At 48.7% G+C, this 19,844-nt stretch overlaps 1 protein-coding gene across 2 annotated transcripts in view; it reads right to left on the bottom strand.

The window, feature by feature from the left end:
* The window catches only part of IRF8 (interferon regulatory factor 8), a 39,656-nt gene extending 20,260 nt beyond the window's left edge, over positions 1-19,396 (bottom strand). For both annotated transcript variants that reach the window (XM_068261270.1, XM_068261271.1), the window contains exons 1-2: positions 19,376-19,396; positions 4,598-4,771 (exon numbers count right to left, since the gene is read on the bottom strand). In XM_068261270.1, the coding sequence (XP_068117371.1) occupies positions 4,598-4,771 (174 nt within the window). In that variant the 5' untranslated portion in view covers positions 19,376-19,396. The remainder of the gene's footprint in view (positions 1-4,597; positions 4,772-19,375) is intronic.
* Positions 19,397-19,844: the final 448 nt, after the last annotated feature.

Here is a 19,844-nt window from a genome sequence, read left to right as displayed (position 1 = left end):
GTCTCACTGTTCATACCTACTGCAAGATTCAGAGCTTAACCTTTAACTGCTGCAAATAGATTAAGGCCCTTTCACACTGGGGCATTTTCGTTGCATTGCGTTAGCGCACGGTAACACCCGGCAATGAAAGTCTATGGGGCCTTTCTTACCTGCGCGATGTGATGCACTGCGACAGAAGTGACGTTTTTGATGCTCAGCCGATGCGGGCACATCACTGCGTTGCTGGGCATCTTGCGCGGCGCCATGCGGCGATGTGCATCAAACCAAAAGTAATGTAAGTCTATGGCACTGCACAAATTTAAAACTTTTTGGCGCACATATTCGCTTTGCGCATTATTATTTAGTATTTATATAGCACCAACATCTTCCGCAGTGCAGAGTATATATATATAGTGTTGTCACTAACTGTCCCTCAAAGGAGCTCACAATCTAGTCCCTACCATAGTCATATGTCTATGTATGTATTGTGTAGTGTATGTATTGTAGTCTAAGAACAATTTAGGGGGAAGCCAATTAACTTATCTGTATGTTTTTGGGATGTGGGAGGAAACCGGAGTGCCCGGAGGAAACCCACAAAGACACGGGGAGAACATGCAAACTCACTGCAGATGTTGACCTGGCTATTCGAACTGGGGACCCAGCGATGCAAGGCGAGAGCGCTAACCACTACGCCACCGTGCTGCGCATGTGCGGAAGCGTATTTTGGCAATACACTTCCATGCAATTCGTCTTTTTAGCCACAGGAAGTTGACGCTAGAGAGCCTCAACACCTGCTTGGCCTACTGCCAGATGGGGATTACTGTGTATTAATGTAGAAAACCTTGTTTTTTGAGGTTGCGATGCAACCCTGGCATCACACCGCAATGAAAACGCCAGTTAGCAGTGTGAAACCGGCCTAAAGTAATACCTTCTTGAAGGAGGCGCTATGGCGAAAAATTGTAAAATGTTAAATATGTGCAAACATAAACAAATAAGAAGTAAGTTTTTTTCCAGAGTAAAATGAGCCAGTAGGTAGTAGAAATCTGACAGAAGCGACAGGTTTTGGACTAGTCCATCTCTTCATAGGGGATTATCAGGGATTTATTTATTTTCAAAAGCACTTAGTGAATGGCGAAACGAAAAGAAGCAAGATCCGGGCACCAGCTCTGCATTAGAACAAACACCTTTTATTGCATCCCCAGCATCCCCATACACACAGCTGAAAGAAAGCCTCACAGCTGTTTCGCGGGCTAAAAGGCCCGCTTCTTCAGAGGCTAGCGTGTGTAATAGCCTCTGAAGAAGCGTGCCTTTTAGCCCGTGAAACAGCTGTCAGGCTTTCTTTCACCTGTGTGTATGGGGATGCTGGGAATACAATAAAAGGTGTTTAATCTACTGCAGAGCTGGTGCCCTGATCTTGCTTCTTTTCGTTTCTAATTGGTCTTCTGTTATCTGGAGGCACAGCCTGTCTACCTTACACCACCAGAGCCATCTGTCATCTAGTGCCGATCCACTCCTCTCCTGTTTAGGTTATTGACTTAGTGAATGGCAGTTGCTCTGTCCAACTGCCAAAAAACTGTGTAGCGAGCAGGGAAGCTGGACAGCATCATTGTATAAATCCTTTTCAGGAAATATAAATCCCTGATAATCCCCTATGAAGAGATGGACTAGTCCAAAACCTGTCGCTTCTGTCAGATTTCTACTACCTACTGTAAGTGACAGCAACATAGGAGAAAAGTAATATATAATATATTTCTTATTTTTCTAGGTTTGCACATATTTTAAATATTACAATTTTTCGCTATAGTGCCCCTTTAAATATAAACTGTGCAGCCCCAGTGTAAACATTCTGCTCTGTGACTGTCTTCTGATGACCTCACCATCTTCTTCCTGCTGCTGTTGCAATCCCTTCCTTGTGGGGATGATATCCTGTCAAAGAGGGGAACAAGTGTTCCAGGGCAGTAGCAGGATCCTGCAGGGAGTTCACACCTCTGAATCTCTGCCCTGGGGCTGCAGTGACCATACACAGACCACCACCCCCACCCTCCAGTCCAACTGTATATAAAGGAAACCTACAGTGAGAGAAATTTGGTGGCTGCCAGCTTTATTCACTTTTACAAAAACACCAGTTGCCAGGCTGTCATGTAGATCTACAGCAAGGGTGATAAACTTCAGTCCTCGAGGTCTTCATCTATTTTTGGCACAGCTTAAATGAATTGATGGATGGGACAGGATCGGGTAAGGTGTAGTTCATCAAGTGGAACACACAGGGCTGCTTCTCTCATGAAGCAAGGTGACACATTTGCATCAGACGCAGAGATTACAGGGGCAGCATGTTTGTACTGTGTTTACACTAAGTCAGAGTAGGAGGAGAAACAAGAGGAGAGCGAGGTGAAGAGGTCGTCATTGGGGAAAAGCAGCTTCTTGTGCTGTGTGAGGAGTCTGACAGTGAGTGAGGAAAGGGGAGGCAGGAGAGCAGCAGTGTTTCTTCCGCAGCAGAAGGGAGGAGGTGGCACTGAGGAGGAATGGAGTAGCTGAGGGGGAGCAGTTTGTTTGTCACAGACTCACAGCCAGACAGTGTACTATTGTGTTGGGCTGCAGCATGTCATGTGAAAACATTAAATGAAGCAGAGTCAATTGTTGGGTGCTGTGTGATCATTCCAAATCAAAGGCGGGGGCATCCTCACAAGTTTGCCTCAGGCAGCAAATAGTCTAGAACTGGCCCTGAAGCACATTTCTCCATTTCTCAGTCCATCCTAAACACTGCCCTCAAGGACTGGAGTCAGCAAGCATGCAGCCAGTGCAGTCAGGAAACATCTACACCAAGGATGATTAAAAACATTTGCGCGAAAAGCGAGAGCGTCCTGCAGAGTTCTCACTCATCCATATGCCCCACTTATTCTGAGTCAGTGGGCTGGACTTTCTAAGCCTGTTCCGCTTATCCATGAGAAAGGTAGAGTGAAGACTTCTCCTAACATGGAAATCTCAGCTTACCTGGGAGGTGTAAGACGCACTGACAAATGAAATCCACTAGCTGCCAATGACCTAGCCCCTATCGAGTAATAAACACAGCTACTGGTTAAGCATCTAGTGGCTTTCATTTACTATTGCATCTTACATTTTCCTGGGAAGGTAAAGGGATTGCATGTTAAAATAATTATCCTCTCAACCCTGCTTGTAAGTCATGACTCTTCTCAAGGATGGTGGCAGAGGGTAGCAGCTTTAGGAGCTCCCATCCAAGCATTTTCACACAGGTATTTTACATTGTGACAGATTTTCTTATGGTGGCCATACATGGTACCATTTTTTCATACAATCTTACCATTTCCATGTAGTATAAGGGTAAATTAAGTGAATATACTGAAAGGATAATGTAGGCAGTTCCCTTATATTACATAGAAATGGTAAGATTGTATGAAAAAATTGTACCATGTATTAAACTTTCCAATGGGGTTGACAGCTTTGAATAAACAGTTCCAGAATAGTTGCTAGTTGCTACCTGCTTAAATTCATTAAACTGGAATTATCTTATTTAGCTTTAGGAACAGCAGGAAAGGGGGTAGAAGACCCTCTGTCAAGGTCTAATTCGGTTTGGATCCCTGTAAGGGTTGTCTCACACCGAAAAATTGCAATCAAGTTTGGGGTTTTTTTTGGCGATTTTGCCAAGGTTTTTCACGAATGCTCCCGAAGTGCTACATACAGTACTTTTGCTGTGTAACTGCTCCCATGGGAGTGATTTGCAGATCACACAATCGCTACAGGATCACAACACGATATTAGACCTTTCAGGGCTCATTTCCACTGTTGCGACGCGATTTCGCCGGCATCCCGACGCTTGTAAAAACGCATGCGGATGCGTTTCCGCATGCGTTTTTACCCGCAATTTCGCGTGCGATTTCGCATGGCAGGGTGCCATGCGAAATTAACCATGACACTGCCAGGGCAAAATAACAGCGAATCGCGGGTAAAAACGCATATAAAAAACGCATGCGTTTTTCCTAATAAATACATTTGCGGTGATTCGCACGGATTCCCGACGCAGGCGAATTCTGTGGGTCCCGTCGTGCAGATTTGGCCCGCCGCCAAATCGCTCCCGCACGCCGCACATATGGAAACAGCCCCGGCCACTTCAATGTACCAAGCGAATCCGCATGTCGGCGCCGCATGCGGATTCGCTATGGTGGAAACGAGCCCTCAGTCAGCTGTCAAAATTGGAAGTGACAAGAACTCCCGTAAAAAAGACACATCTTTTAAAACCCACATAGAGGTTTTACAGATGTTTTACACTGCAAATCCAAAACATGATTTTGCTGCAGTAGATTTTTTGCGATTTTTACCGGTGGCTAGGGACATAAGGACAATAGCAGAAGAAATGCAGCATGCAGGACATTTGGGATCAGGCAAAATTTTATAAAAGTGTAAAAAATGCCTTGCGATTTCCATTCTCTTTGTTGCTACCGTATTGCGTTTTTCTAGAAAACACAAACACATCGCAAAACGCAGCATTTCCCCCGCAGTATAAAACAGCCCCTCCCCCTCTGTTACCAGAACAGAAGTTTTGCAGTGAGCTTCTAGCTGAAAACGGACTACGACTGGGCAGAATAGTCCTCTGAGTATTTACTTTGAAGATGGAGGCATCCACTTCCTGGTTGTAGTCCTGTTTGCCGGCGTGTTTCCAGGGGATACGAAATAGGCTCTTTGTGTCATTCTCCCATACGAGTCCAGGGTAGTGCCCACTGTCAATTTGCTCGATCAGCCACTGTCGGAGCCTTCGGCCACTGTTCCGGTCACACATCTAGCAAAAGAAAATGGTAATGATACATTTTAAAGCTATGATCATAAACCAAGATATAAAAAATACAAGAATGTACTATGTACACTAATCATATTCACAATTGTGTATGACCACTAAGACACACTGCATAAACCTTTTTTTATTACAGCATTCCCACTCCATGTGCCTCTTGTGCCTTGTCAGTAATGTGGTTGGGAAGTACCTCAGAAGCAAAGATGGGGAGGTGTACACCACTCTGAGTAATACCGCAAGGGCAAATAGTGCAAAAAAATAAAAAAATATAACATGCCTTAAAGGATAACTAACACAAAAAATTGTAAAATGTAAAATACATTCATATAAAATGTAGATCTCTCCCCTAGTAAAATGCACTTGACAATTTATGCACTATCTACTATAAGTGAAAGCGACAGAGAGATCTGCCAAGTTTTTGACTAGTCCATCTTCTCATGGGAGATTCTCGGGTATTTCTTTATTTACAAAAAGCACTTACTGAACTGCAGTTGCTCAATCCAACTGCCAAAATAATGAAATGTGCAAACAAGTAAGGAAGTCACCCAGCATCTACATATAAATCCTTTCCAGTGAGTGCTTTTGAAAAGAGTAAATAAAGTAAATACCAACAATCTTCAATGAGGAGAAGGACTAGTCCAAAATCTGTCAGATCTGTCAAGTTTTTACTACCTACTGTAAGTGACAGCAACATAGAGTAGGAAAAAAGTGATTTAATTTTTTGTTGTTGTTGTTATAGTTGTCCTTTAACATAATATTTCAAAGAATTTCAGTAGTTCATGTCATTAAAAGATTCAGACAATCTGAAACCAGAACTGGATGGCAATGATCTTCAGACCTTTAGGCATGACTGCATCAAAAAAAGACAGGATTCTGTATTGGAAACCACTACAGGCTATTAGAGGTGCCTGCACTCTATCTCCTATGCTATTAAAGGGAACCAGAGACGTTGGGGGAATGGTTTTTACATACCTGGGGCTTCCTCCAGCCCCATAAGCCTGGATCGCTCCCACGCCGCCGTCCTCCGCTGCCTGGATCCGCCGGTACCGGGTCCCGTCATTTCCGCGAGTCGGCCAGTCAGCCGGCGGACGCGACCAATTGTCCGCATCACAGGGGCTCCCTCCATATACCTACGCGTGCAGCTGCATACTGCGCAGCCGCATGCGTAAGGGCAGGGAGGGAGCCCCTGTGCATGCGGACAATTGGTCGCATCCGCCGGAAGTGACGGGGCCCTGTACCGGCGATACAGGAAGCGGAGGATTGAGGCGTGGGAGCGACCCGTGCTTATGGGGCTGGAGGAAGCCCCAGGTATGTATAAAACCTTTTCCTATTTTTCCCGATCCTTCCTCTCTGGTTCACTTTAAGACATTTTGTATTTCACTGAGGAAGCGGGCCATGACCTGTGAAACGCATTTTCAGATTGTTTTTTGAATAAACTTTTTTTCCAGTTGAAATGGTGTCTATATCATCTGGAGAGGTAAGCGATTCCCACTCTCTTTTTATTTATAATTCTAAAAGAAACACTAAAATAGAACACACATTGGGCGCCTCCATCCTACCCATTACAAGTCAGACCTCTTTTGGAGGTAATAGCTTTGCAGTTTTTCTGGAAAGTTTGTTGCACTACAGGAGAGCGACCATCCAATATCCGGCAAGACCTGAAGTACCGAGCAGGGATGGTTAATTCCTTGCAGGCCTATAAGGTGGTTGCAGAAACTGCAACCCACTTTTTTGAGTATATAGCTATTTACTTTTATCCTCCCTTTACCTGACGATACTGCACCATTGGGCTCCCGGTCTCTCCCTACTTTTCACCTAGGTATTCTTGGTCCCTACAAAAAAACCTAAATATTTTGTAGTGAAACCACTATATGGGCTCAGAACTTATAATAATCATTGCCTTCCGCATGTTCCCGCATCCAAAAACAGAAATTAAAACTCTACCATGCAACGAAGGAACCATATACAACCCTTTGAACTTTGTTTGTTCCCACATCTAAAAACAGAAGTCAAAACTCTACCTTACAAGAGAAGAAACCATACACAAACATGATCTCTGGGCCTGAGCTCATTTAAAATGGTCCAAGGTGGAATTCAATTGGTCCATTTTCAAGCTGTGTAAATTAGCATACAAAACATACCGTACATAATCCTGCATCAACTTGGAACTATCTGTATCTCAATTACCATTTCCACTAGCTACTAAGACTACGTCAAACTGCATATGCACGTATTGCAACAGCATGGCCCATATGCAATTAACTTTTTCTCCTGAGTTTTCTACTAAAAGATAATTTTACCTCTTCAATTTAAAATAACTTTTTAGCATTTTGCAATAGAAAAAGTACCAAAAAGTAGGTGAAAAAGTACTGACAAAATTATTCTGGGTATTTCCTTGCTTGCTGGTGGTGTAAAAGACATTTTATTTACAAGTTGTGAAAATATCACCTAGGTGAAAAAGTGAATTGCGTATGGCCCCATGGCCTATATTCAATTATTTGTTTTCACCTGAGTTATCTCCTAAGAGATCATTTTCATCTTCTCTTTAAAGTAAATTTTCAGTGTTTTACAATTGAAAAAGTACCCAAAAGTTGGTGAAAAAGTACTATCAATTTTACTCTGAGGCTGGTTTCACAGTGGGACGTTACAGGCGCACGTTAGAGCAGCCTGTAACGCAGCCCACCGCACAGCAATGAAAAATCAATGGGGCTGTTCACAGTGCGGACGTTGCGTTACATTGTAACGCTGCGTCACAAGGCAACGTACTGCATGCAGTACTTTGGACGCGGCTGAGCCGCGTTAGACTGCTTGCACATGCTCAGTAATGTTGGGGAGGAGCGGAGAGCGGCCAGGCACATGGCTAATAAATATGCACTGCACGTTATGACGTGCAGTGTTTACTTCCTGGAGCAGCCGCTCTGCGCGGCGATTGGCCGGCGGGACCACGTGATGCCGCATGCGCACAAGAGTGCGCATCACGGCATCACTGACGCCAGAGTGAGCTGCACAACGCGGCTCACTCTGACGTCCAGATCCAGCACCACCAGGCGTTGAGTTAGGGGGACGTTATGCGACCTTAACGCCCCCTCTAACGCAACGTCCTGGTGTGAAATTAGCCTGAATATTTTCTTGCTTGCTGGTGGCTTAAAAGGCATTTTATGACAAATTGTAAAAATATCACCTAGGAGAAAACTCAGGAGAAAAAAGTGAATTGCATATGGGCCAGAGTGTACTAAGCTGGCATCCCTGCAGTCTGGACCTGGTAACCAAGGTAAATATGTTGCACATTATGGAACAAAAACTATGACATGGGAGTGTACGGGGTTTACTGGCTGTTCAGCAGATACAATCCTGTGTCAGGCACATATGGGTCAACATTTCACTTTCAAAACTACAGCTTATGGTTTCCTCGGTTTATGAAATGTTTATAGACTGATGTTAAAAGGAAAGGTGGTACAACACAGTAGCAGTGTTGCCAACTCATCCCTTTAATTACTGACACGTATGAATTATACAGGTTTTGTGGCTAGGTAGATGCAGTTAAGGCACTGATTATGTGCAAATAGCCCCAGAACCTGTATAACTTAGATGTGTCAGTAATTAAAGGGATGAGTTGGCAACACTGCACAGTAGTGAACTTGCCATGCTATGAAATGTAATGAGACACATAAAACAAGCAGCAACTGGGCTAATCACAAGACCTCAACCTCAAGAAAATCAAGGGATTCTTGGGGAATTCTGTTGGTCTTTACAATAAGAGATTAGAAATATGGCCATGTGGGAGGTAAGTAGGTGTTATGTTCCTCGTGTCTTCAGGGAGGCAATGTGATGCCGATCTCCAGACATCGGGCCATTCCTGTGCACACTACCCAGGCTTTGTTTTAAAACTTCAAAGAGTAGTCAGTCGGAGCAGTGCTTTTCAGCGCTGCTAGCTTTGGGCGCAGCCAGCGCCGCCATAGACTGTAATAGGAATCAGTCTATAGCGGCGCTCAGTGAGGAAGGTCGGCTCCGTCAGAAGACGGAGCCGAAGTTGTTTAAAAAACACAATAATTCGGCCTCCAGCAATCGCTGGAAGCCAAATTATTTCATTCCCCCACTATCCATGTCGGCCTGGAGGGGGAATAGTAATTAAAACGCCGCGGACTTGTGCAGAAGCAGGACCAGCCATTTAACAGCTGGATCCTGCGCCCAAGTCTACCAGCGCCGTATTCAAATGTACGCTAGTCAGTCAAGGTCACACATACACAGGCACATACACACACATACAGACACACACGCGCGCACACACACACAGGCACTCATACACTACACACACACAGGCACACACACACAGGCACAGACAGACACACACACACACAGACACACACAGGCACATACACCACACACACGCAGGTACACCCACAGGCACACACATACACCACGCACACACAGGCACGCACGCACAAAAACACACAGGCACACACATACACCACACACACACAGGCACGCACGGACAAAAAACACACAGGCACACACATACACCACGCACGCACGGACAAAAAACACACAGGCACACACATACACCACGCACAAACAGGCACGCACGCACGCACAAAAAACACACAGGCACGCACACCACGCACACACACAGGGACACGGACACACAGGCGCACACACACACACACACACACACACACACACACACACACACACACACACACCAACTGAACTATCCTTTGCCAAGGATACTCTTTAAATGATCCCTAACCTTTAAGGGGACCCCCAGATGCCTCCCCCCACCAGGTGAAATGTGTAAAAATGTACCTTTTATTGCTACAGCTATGGGATATATTCAGTCAACTACCCTGTCACTCCGCTGGCGATATTCAGCCTCACTGCAGCAATGCAGCTGAATACTGGCAGTGGAGAGCAGAACCCAGAGCTAAGCTGAGAGGCAGCAGCACCAGAGGGAGCCAGAAGACACAGAGAAGTAGCTATAGTGATCCTCCGCCATGCTTTGCCACCCACTGCACTTTCTGAGAGGGAAAGGCCAATGGCAGTGGTACTGGAGGGGTAAGAAATCATTGCATTATGGGGGAAATTTATGGCCAGCAGGGTCATTATGTGAAATGCCAGTTGCCTGGCTCTCATAGTGATCTGTAAACTTCAGTAATGCGTGAGTCACAACCCTGGAACAGGCATGCAGGCAGTGGAGATAAGAGCACCTGATCTGCATTGTGGCTCAGTGAGCAAAACAGAGGATCAGCAGAATGCTCACAAAAGTAGCTTTTCTATAGCAAGAGGCCAGTCCTGGCTCCTCTGTGCTGCTCACTCTGCAGGTTTCCTTTAGCTGTGAAGTGCTTCTATGTATAGATGTGCAGGAAGTGGTGTGTTTCCCGTGGAGTATGACAGGTATAGCAGCTATAGGTTTCTAAAGCCACCGTAGTGAGATAACTTGCTAACTGGTTGTTAAAGAAATGTTAAAGAGGCCCTGTATTGACATATATCAGAATGCAGTAAATTATTCAGGATATGCATTTTTAAGGTAATTATCCTGGTTTCAGCATCAGAGACACTTCCTATATCTACTGTATATATTACTGTATATTAATATGAAGCCAGTGATATCTCAGCCTAGGCTGTTTAGCTATGTGTAATTCTCCTCCCAGAGCATTATGGGAGACCAGGTATATTTTCTACAGGCTTTGGAACTTTCAGTAAACAAATATTCCACAGTGATGCACCTCACAGTACTAAACATATTGCCTGTGATAAATGTCAGAATGTAAATCAGGGAGAGGAAAGTTTTTACAGTAGGCAAACAGTAAAAAAATTATGAATAAATATTGTAAAAAAAAAAAAGTGATTTTAATTTTATTAATTACGTTATTTTCACTACAGTTCCTCATTCACATGTTTGTTATTATTAGGGGGTCCCAGTTTATAGCAGAGCTACGTTCCAGGACGGGTTCACATACATACACTTTCCATACAATCAACAATGGTTTCCCACAGGAAATCGTAGTCATGATATATATTGTATCTATATTGTATCTATAGCCCTACTCCTAAATGACACTTCCCTGGAATCCTTGAGGTCGGTTTCAGACTGCGGATTGGGCCGCACCGCCAAAAACAGGCCTTCAGGGATTACCACGTTAGTGTGCAGTGATCCCCTTCTGGCCGACATCCAAACAGGAAGTGACATTCGCTTGCGCTCACTTCCTGTTTCGGAAATATGGAAGTGCACGGAAGCGTATTGTAAAAATACGCTTCCGCCCATGCGCGGCGCAACGCCGCCGACAACATTTTTTAAAACGCCCTAAACTTACATGAATTCCGGTCTGATGCAGATCGCCACAGGTCGCTGCAGGAGCCGCACAGCAACGCAGGTATGCACGCGCATTAGATAGGGCACTTCCGTTGCAGGGTACCGCAACGTGGGTAGTATGAACTACCCCATAGACTTTCACTAGGTTGCAGTGGGGTGTGTGTGAAAGGGCCCTGAGTCTTTTTTTGTATTTAAAAGTTAAATTAGATTTAAACTTTTCATTCTCTGAGGTACATGATGTCTTTTTTTGTCAAGTGTACGTGTAAACTAAGCAGTGCAAGGTGGGGGATGTATGTTCCCTGCTCTATGTCATGCCTTTGTGTCCCCACAGTGCCACTCGTATCCCCCCCTGCGCCACGCTGTGCCCCCTGAATCTACTGACAAGCAGCTTGTCGGTAGACTAACAGGCTCTCCTGCAAAGAGCCCCTTCTAGCGTTAGGAACACCCCTTCCTCAGCTCTCAATGGCCCAGCTCTGCCTTTCCCCCTCCCCTTCCACAGCTCTCCCCACCCCTTCCACACCTCTTCCCCTCCCTTCCTGCCTTTCCCCACCCCTTCCCACCTCTCTGCTCTCTGTAAGGAGAAGAACACAGCCAGAGCAACAGCGGCATGACCCCGCTGAAACAAAACTGAAGAATTTCTGGACATGGTAACAGCGAGGGGCGGTGGTAATTAATGCTACCTGATCCGGCTAGCCCCACCCCCTGGATCAGGTAGTATGTTGTTTTCCAGCTTTGGTTCTCTTTAAAGTTATTCTGCTCTCATATAGACAAATCTTGAACTATTGAACTTGTTATCAGTGACCTGCACTCTGATGTGTTCCTTTTCTCAGCCACTCTTAGTTTCACAACCCTAATTAGTTATCAGTGAGAGGTAAAACATGGACTGCAGAGAAGCTGTCATTCAGAGCCCTGATTTTTTAAAGGGTACCTGAAACGTAAAAAAAAAAAAAGTTACAAACAAACACAGAACATTTATATCGCGCTTTTCTCCTGGCGGACTCAAAGCGCCAGAGCTGCAGCCACTAGGACGCGCTCTATAGGCAGTAGCAGTGTTAGGGAGTCTTGCCCAAGGTCTCCTACTGAATAGGTGCTGGCTTACTGAACAGGCAGAGCCGAGATTCGAACCCAGGTCTCCTGTGTCAGAGGCAGAGCCCTTAACCATTACACTTTCCAGCCACCAAGTTAGATACGTACCTCAGTCGGGGGAGGAGTCTGGATGGTCCAGAGGCTTCTCCAGTCTCCCATGCCCCTCCTGCGCGATGCTGTGACCCTCTGAGCTATCTTCAACATTAAAGTTGAAGATTGTACATGGTTGTACTCCCCTCCATGTACACGCACAGCCACACTGCGCAGGAGCAATGTACCAGCTGCGTCTGTGCAGAAGCATGGAGCAGCTCATGCACAGCCTTTCTCTCTGTGCACGAGCAGCTCTGTGCAACTGCACAGGTGGGAACCCCCTGATGCCTGCACAGTGTGGACTCGCTCATACACAAAAGAGGGTGCGACCGCAAAGGATAAGGAGGGTCCCAGCCAGCAGCAGAGGGTTCACAAACAATCCTCTGAGATGTGCGTCTGCGGACGCCCTGAGAGACGCTCTGAGATGTGCGTCTGCGGACGCCCTGAGATGTGCTTCTGCAGACGCCCCCTGAGATGTGCATCTGGTGTGCCCCCTGAGATGTGCGTCTGCGGGCACCCTGAGATGTGCGTCTGCGGGCACCCTGAGATGTGCGTCTGCGGGCACCCTGAGACGTGCGTCTGGTGTGCACCCTGAGATGTGCGTCTGGTGTGCCCCCTGAGATGTGTGTCTGCGAGCACCCTGTGATATGCTTCTGCGGACGCCCTAAGATGTGCGTCTGCGGGCACCCTGAGATGTGCGTCTGCGGGCACGCTGAGATATGCTTCTGCGGGCACCCGGAGATGTGCGTGTGCGGGCACCCTGAGATGTGCGTTTGCGGGCACCCTGAGATGTGCATCTGCGGGCACCCTGAGATGTGCGTCTGCGGGCACCCTGAGATATGCTTCTGCGAACGCCCTGAGATGTGCGTCTGCGGGCGCCCTGAGATGTGCGTCTGCAGGCACCCTGAGATGTGCGTCTGCGGGCGCGCTGAGATGTGCGTCTGCGGGCACGCTGAGATGTGCGTCTGCGGACGCCCTGAGATGTGCGTCTGCGGGCACGCTGAGATGTGCATCTGCGTGCACCCGGAGATGTGTGTCTGCGGGCAAGCTGAGATGTGCGTCTGCGGGCACGCTGAGATGTTGGTCTGCGAGCACCCGGAGATGTGCGTCTGCGGGCACCCTGAGATGTGCGTCTGCGGGCGCGCTGAGATGTGCGTCTGCGGGAACCCTGAGATGTGTGCATGCGGACGCCCTGAGATGTGCGTGTGAGGGCACTCTGAGATGTGCGTCTGAGGGCACCCTGAGATGTGCGTCTGCGGGCACCCTGAGATATGCTTCTGCGGACGCCCTGAGATGTGCGTCTGAGGGCACCCTGATATGTGCGTCTGAGGGCACCCTGAGATGTGCGTCTGCGGACGCCCTGAGAGACGCCCTGAGATGTGCTTCTGCAGACGCCCCCTGAGATGTGCGTCTGGTGTGCCCCCTGAGATATGCGTCTGTGGGCACCCTGAGATGTGCGTCTGCGGGCACCCTGAGATGTGCGTCTGCGGGCACCCTGTGATATGCTTCTGCGGACGCCCTGAGATGTGTGTCTGCGGGCACCCTGAGATGTGCGTCTGCGGGCACCCTGAGATATGCTTCTGCGGGCACCCTGAGATGTGCGTCTGCAGGCACCCCGAGATGTGCGTCTGCGGGCACCCTGAGATATTCTTCTGCGGACGCCCTGAGATGTTGGTCTGCGGGCACCTGGAGATGTGCATCTGCAGGCACCTTGAGATGTGCGTCTGTGGGCACCCTGAGGTGTGCTTCTGTGGACGCTTTGAGATGTGCATCTGCGGTAACCCTGAGGTGTGCGCATGCAGGCACCCCGAGATGTGCATCTGCGGACGCCCTGAGATGTGCGTCTGCGGGCGCCCTGAGATGTGCGTCTGGTGTGAACCCTGAGTTGTACGTCTGTGGGAACCCTGAGATGTGTGCATGCGGGCACCCTGAGATGTGCGTCTGCGGACGCCCTGAGATGTGCGTCTGAGGGCACCCTGATATGTGCGTGTGAGGGCACCCTGAGAAGTGCTTCTGCAGACGCCCCCTTAAAATGTGCGTCTGCGGGCACCCTGAGATGTGCGTCTGCGGGCACCCTGAGATGTGTGTCTGCGGATGCCCTGAGATGTGCGTCTGAGGGCACCCTGATATGTGCGTCTGAGGGCACCCTGAGCGGGGCGCGCTGAGATGTACGTCTGCGGGCGCGCTGAGATGTGCGTCTGCAGGCACCCTTAGATGTGCGTCTGCAGGCACCCTTAGATGTGCGTTTGCAGGCACCCTGAGATGTGCGTCTGCGGGCACGCTGAGATGTGCGTCTGCGGGCACCCTGAGATGTGCGTCTGCGGGCACCCTTAGATGTGCGTCTGCGGGCACGCTGAGATGTGCGTCTGCGGGCACGCTGAGATGTGCGTCTGCGGACGCCCTGAGATGTGCGTCTGCGGGCACGCTGAGATGTGGGTATGCGTGCACCCTGAGATGTACGTCTGGTATGCACCGAGATGTGCATCTGCGGGCACCCTGAGGTGTGCGTCTGCGGGCACGCTGAGATGTGCGTCTGCGGACGCCCTGAGATGTGCGTCTGCGGGCACGCTGAGATGTGGGTATGCGTGCACCCTGAGATGTACGTCTGGTATGCACCGAGATGTGCATCTGCGGGCACCCTGAGGTGTGCGTCTGCGGGCATCCTGAGGTGTGCGTCTGCGGTCGCCCTGAGATGTGCGTCTGCTGGCGCCCTGAGATGTGCGTCTGCTGGCGCCCTGAGATGTGCGTCTGCAGGCACGCTGAGATGTGGGTATGTGGGCACCCTGAGATGTACGTCTGCGGGAACTCTGAGTTGTACGTCTGCGGAAACCCTGAGTTGTATGTCTGCGGGAACCCTGAGTTGTATGTCTGCGGGAACCCTGAGTTGTACGTCTGCGGAAACCCTGAGTTGTATGTCTGCGGGAACCCTGAGTTGTACGTCTGCGGGAACCCTGAGATGTACATCTGCGGGAACTCTGAGTTGTACGTCTGCGGGAACCCTAAGTTGTACGTCTGCGGGAACCCTGAGTTGTACATCTGCGGGAACCCTGAGTTGTACGTCTGCGGGCACCCTGAGATGTGCGTCTGCGGGAACCCTGAGTTGTACGCCTGCGTGAACCCTGAGTTGTACGTCTGCGGAAACCCTGAGTTGTACGTCTGCGGGCACCCTGAGATGTGCGTCTGCGGGAACCCTGAGATGTGCGTCTGCGGGCACCCTGAGATGTGCGTCTGCGGGCACCCTGAGATGTGCTTCTGCGGACGCCCTGAGATGTGCGTCTGCGGGCACCCTGAGATGTGCGTCTGCGGGCACCCTGAGATGTGCGTCTGCGGGCACGCTGAGATGTGCGTCTGCGGACGCCCTGAGATGTGCGTCTGCGGGCACCCTGAGATGTGCGTCTGCGGGCACCCTGAGATGTGCGTCTGCGGGCACCCTGAGATGTGCGTCTGCGGGCACCCTGAGATGTACGTCTGCGGGCACCCTGAGATGTGCGTCTGCGGGAACCCTGAGTTGTGCAGCTGAGCGCACACCTTGGGCTGGAGGCCACAGATCTGTCTGCAGTTTATATAATGTGATGTGATATGAAAAAAATCTGCCATTTTTCAGGCTAGGTATACAGTAGGACGTTGCATAGTAAAGTTGCAACATTACACGCAACGCAATAAAAAAGAGGTAACACCCTGAGATGTGCTTCTGCAGACGCCCCCTGAGATGTGCGTCTGCGGATGCCCTGAGATGTGCGTCTGCGGGCGCGCTGAGATGTGCGTCTGCGGGCACCCTTAGATGTGCGTCTGCGGGCACCCTGAGATGTGCGTCTGCGGGCACCCTGAGATGTGCGTCTGCGGGCAAGCTGAGATGTGCGTCTGCGGGCACGCTGAGATGTGCGTCTGCGGGCACCCTGAGATGTGCGTCTGCGCGCACCCTTAGATGTGCATCTGCGGGCACCCTGAGATGTGCATCTGCGGGCACCCTGAGATGTGCCTCTGCGGGCACGCTGAGATGTGCGTCTGCGGACGCCCTGAGATGTGCGTCTGCGGGCACCCTGAATTGTGCGTCTGCGGGCACCCTGAGATGTGGGTATGCGTGCACCCTGAGATGTACGTCTGGTGTGCACCCTGAGATGTGCGTCTGCAGGCACGCTGAGATGTGGGTATGCGGGCACCCTGAGATGTACGTCTGCGGGAACTCTGAGTTGTACGTCTGCGGAAACCCTGAGTTGTACGTCTGCGGGCGCCCTGAGATGTGCGTCTGCGGGCGCCCTGAGATGTGGGTATGCGGGCACCCTGAGATGTACGTCTGGTGTGCACCCTAAGATGTGTATCAGCGGGCACCCTGAGGTGTGCGTCTGCGGACGCCCTGAGATGTGCGTCTGCTGGCGCCCTGAGATGTGCGTCTGCAGGCACGCTGAGATGTGGGTATGCGGGCACCCTGAGATGTACGTCTGCGGGAACTCTGAGTTGTACGTCTGCGGAAACCCTGAGTTGTACGTCTGCGGGCACCCTGAGATGTACGTCTGCGGGAACCCTGAGTTGTATGTCTGCGGGAACCCTGAGTTGTACATCTGCGGGAACCCTGAGTTGTACGTCTGCGGGAACCCTGAGATGTACGTCTGCGGGAACCCTGAGTTGTATGTCTGCGGGAACCCTGAGTTGTACATCTGCGGGAACCCTGAGTTGTACGTCTGCTGGAACCCTGAGTTGTACGTCTGCGGGAACCCTGAGTTGTACGTCTGCGGGAACCCTGAGTTGTACGTCTGCGGGCGCCCTGAGATGTGCGTCTGCGGGCGCCCTGAGATGTGCGTCTGCGGGCACGCTGAGATGTGGGTATGCGGGCACCCTGAGATGTACGTCTGCGGGAACTCTGAGTTGTACGTCTGCGGGAACCCTGAGTTGTACGTCTGCGGAAACCCTGAGTTGTACGTCTGCGGGAACCCTGAGTTGTATGTCTGCGGGAACCCTGAGTTGTACGTCTGCGGAAACCCTGAGTTGTACGTCTGCGGGAACCCTGAGTTGTATGTCTGCGGGAACCCTGAGTTGTACGTCTGCGGGAACCCTGAGTTGTACGTCTGCGGGAACCCTGAGTTGTACGTCTGCGGGAACCCTGAGTTGTACGTCTGCGGGAACCCTGAGATGTGCAGCTAAGCACACACCTTGGGCTGGAGGCCACAGATCTGTCTGCAGTTTATATAATGTGATGTGATATGAAAAAAAATGCAATGCAATAAAAAAGAGGTAACACACATTAACGCTGCGTTACCATTGAATACAGTAGAGTTAGTAAAGCATACAGGCAATGAAAAGTATGCTTTACTGTACCTGGTAACGTGTGCATTTAGAGGTAAAGCACTGCAGCAGTGCGTTACCATAATGCTACACGTTACCATGCAATGCTAACGTCACACTGTAGTGCGGTAAGCTGCGTTATAATGCTGGGAATATGCAATGAGATTTTTGCAGTCAATTTACTGTCTCTCCGATCTTATTTTCAATCGATTTTCTGATCTTATCTTTTCTTATCAATTTCCATTCACTTCTATAAGAAATCAATCAGAAAAACGTTCGAAAATAAGATTGGACATGTCGGAAATTATCTATCGAGCTATCTATCTGCTGAAAAAATGTATGGTGTATTCCCAGCATTAGACTTTATAACGCAGCACTGCAACAATTGTGATCTCATCTGAGGGACAGTTAAGTGACAAGACAATATACTCTGAACATCGCTACGTAAGATGTTGGCGCTATATAAATACTAAAAAATACTAAAATAATAATAATAAAACATCCTAATGTGAACCTAGCGTCAATGTAACATCTCAAATAAAATTCAACTCGATATAAAATAATTATATTGCCAAATGCAATATAAATAGTGCTATAATATGGTGTTAAAAGTTGTAACTGAATGCAATAAATGTGATGTTATAGCAAAATAACATGAAACAGCATATAAAGCTTTGAAATGCAGCATGAAATTTATATACAGTGATAATGTAATACTATCACATTACATCATACATATTTATTATGTGACTTACGTGTAAAATGATAGATAGATAGATAGATAGATAGATAGATAGATAGATAGATAGATAGAGATATATATGTATATACTCTATACAGAGCCCGGGACAAGGTCCTCCAGCACCCAAGGCTAAGATACCAAAGTGCGCCCCCCTCATCCCTTCCACCTCAGCCGTCACACACTGATTGCTATTAGACTAAGAGGCGCCCCAGGCAGGGCCCCCAACCCCACCAACACCTTAATCTCTAGTTATCTGGCTTGCAGTCACTGCCATGTATCCCCTTTTCTTATTTCTTTCTGCTTCAAACACAACAGGGGAATGATAGCTGAGTGAGTTGTGCGCCCCCTCCTACACTGCGCCCCCTCCTACACTGCGCCCCGAGGCTGGAGCCTCTCTTGCCTCTGCCTCGGCCCGGCCCTGACTCTATATATTGCAGCCGCTGTATAGGTGATGCTGTAAACTGTAATATATAATATCATGACCCTTCAATTCTCTTTTTCTCCTAGGTGATAGTTTTACACCTTTTCAATACAATGCCTTTCAAGTCTCCAGCAAGCAAGAAAATAATTTTGACAGTACTCACACATACTTTTTGGGTACTTTTTCGATTGCAAAGTGCTGGAAAGTTATTTTAAACAGAAGATGAAAATATTTTCTCTAGGAGAAAACTTAGGCGAAAAAGTTAATTGAATAAGACCCGAAGTAAGATTATATAGTATCACCCTGTACAGTAGATAATAACATTGCCAAAAATATAATACAATAAGTCAAGATATTATCCAATGTTATGTCACTTAGCACTGCTATATGTAGTATAGTAAATATAATGTGCAGCACATGTAGCTGTGCACAGGATAATGCCACTTCTCTGAAGCATACAGGGTTATAATGTGACATGTACCCCTGAGTAGCTTTGTGCACTTCCCTCTACAATATATTATAATGCAGTAGAATTCCCTATGGGTAGTACTGTGCAGTGTGTGTCACTGACTGCAGTCATATGTGACAATATCACCCCTGTGTGCAGCTGGCCAGGCTCTGTAATATGATCCCCATCCATAATAAAGTAATACAGTTAGTTACCTCTAAGCTGCTCAATGCTGAGTCCTGCGCACACTGCATGAGCTTGTCACTTTTTACAATATAATCAATTCTGTCCCGCCCCCCCGCCTGACTGATTCTCCCCTCTTCCAATCAGCGGTCTGGGAGGGGCGGGGATAGGCTGCCTCAGCTTCTAATAAGCGCAGGCTTTTCCGAGAAACAGGACTGAGAGGGCAGCGTGCCTGAAATAGAGTCTCACTCCTACACTGCCTATAGCTCGAGACTACGGGGATGGGGCGTCCTCCTACACTGCCTGTACCCCGCACAGCAACCCCTCCTGCCGGGAAACCCCATCCACACACCACCTGCTGGCTGCTCCCTCCCAGTATGTCTGTGCGTGCCTACCTGTCTCTCCATCTGCCTATCCCCAAACACGGCACTACCTCCATCCTCACACACTGCCTGTACCCTGCGCCCTCTCCTACCTGAAATCCCATCCACATCACCTGCT

Source organism: Hyperolius riggenbachi, chromosome 11 (assembly GCF_040937935.1).
Source record: "Hyperolius riggenbachi isolate aHypRig1 chromosome 11, aHypRig1.pri, whole genome shotgun sequence".
Classification (NCBI taxonomy): Eukaryota; Metazoa; Chordata; class Amphibia; order Anura; family Hyperoliidae; genus Hyperolius; species Hyperolius riggenbachi.
The sequence above is the reverse complement of the archived record's forward strand: the minus strand, read 5'-3'. Positions and strand labels throughout refer to the sequence as shown.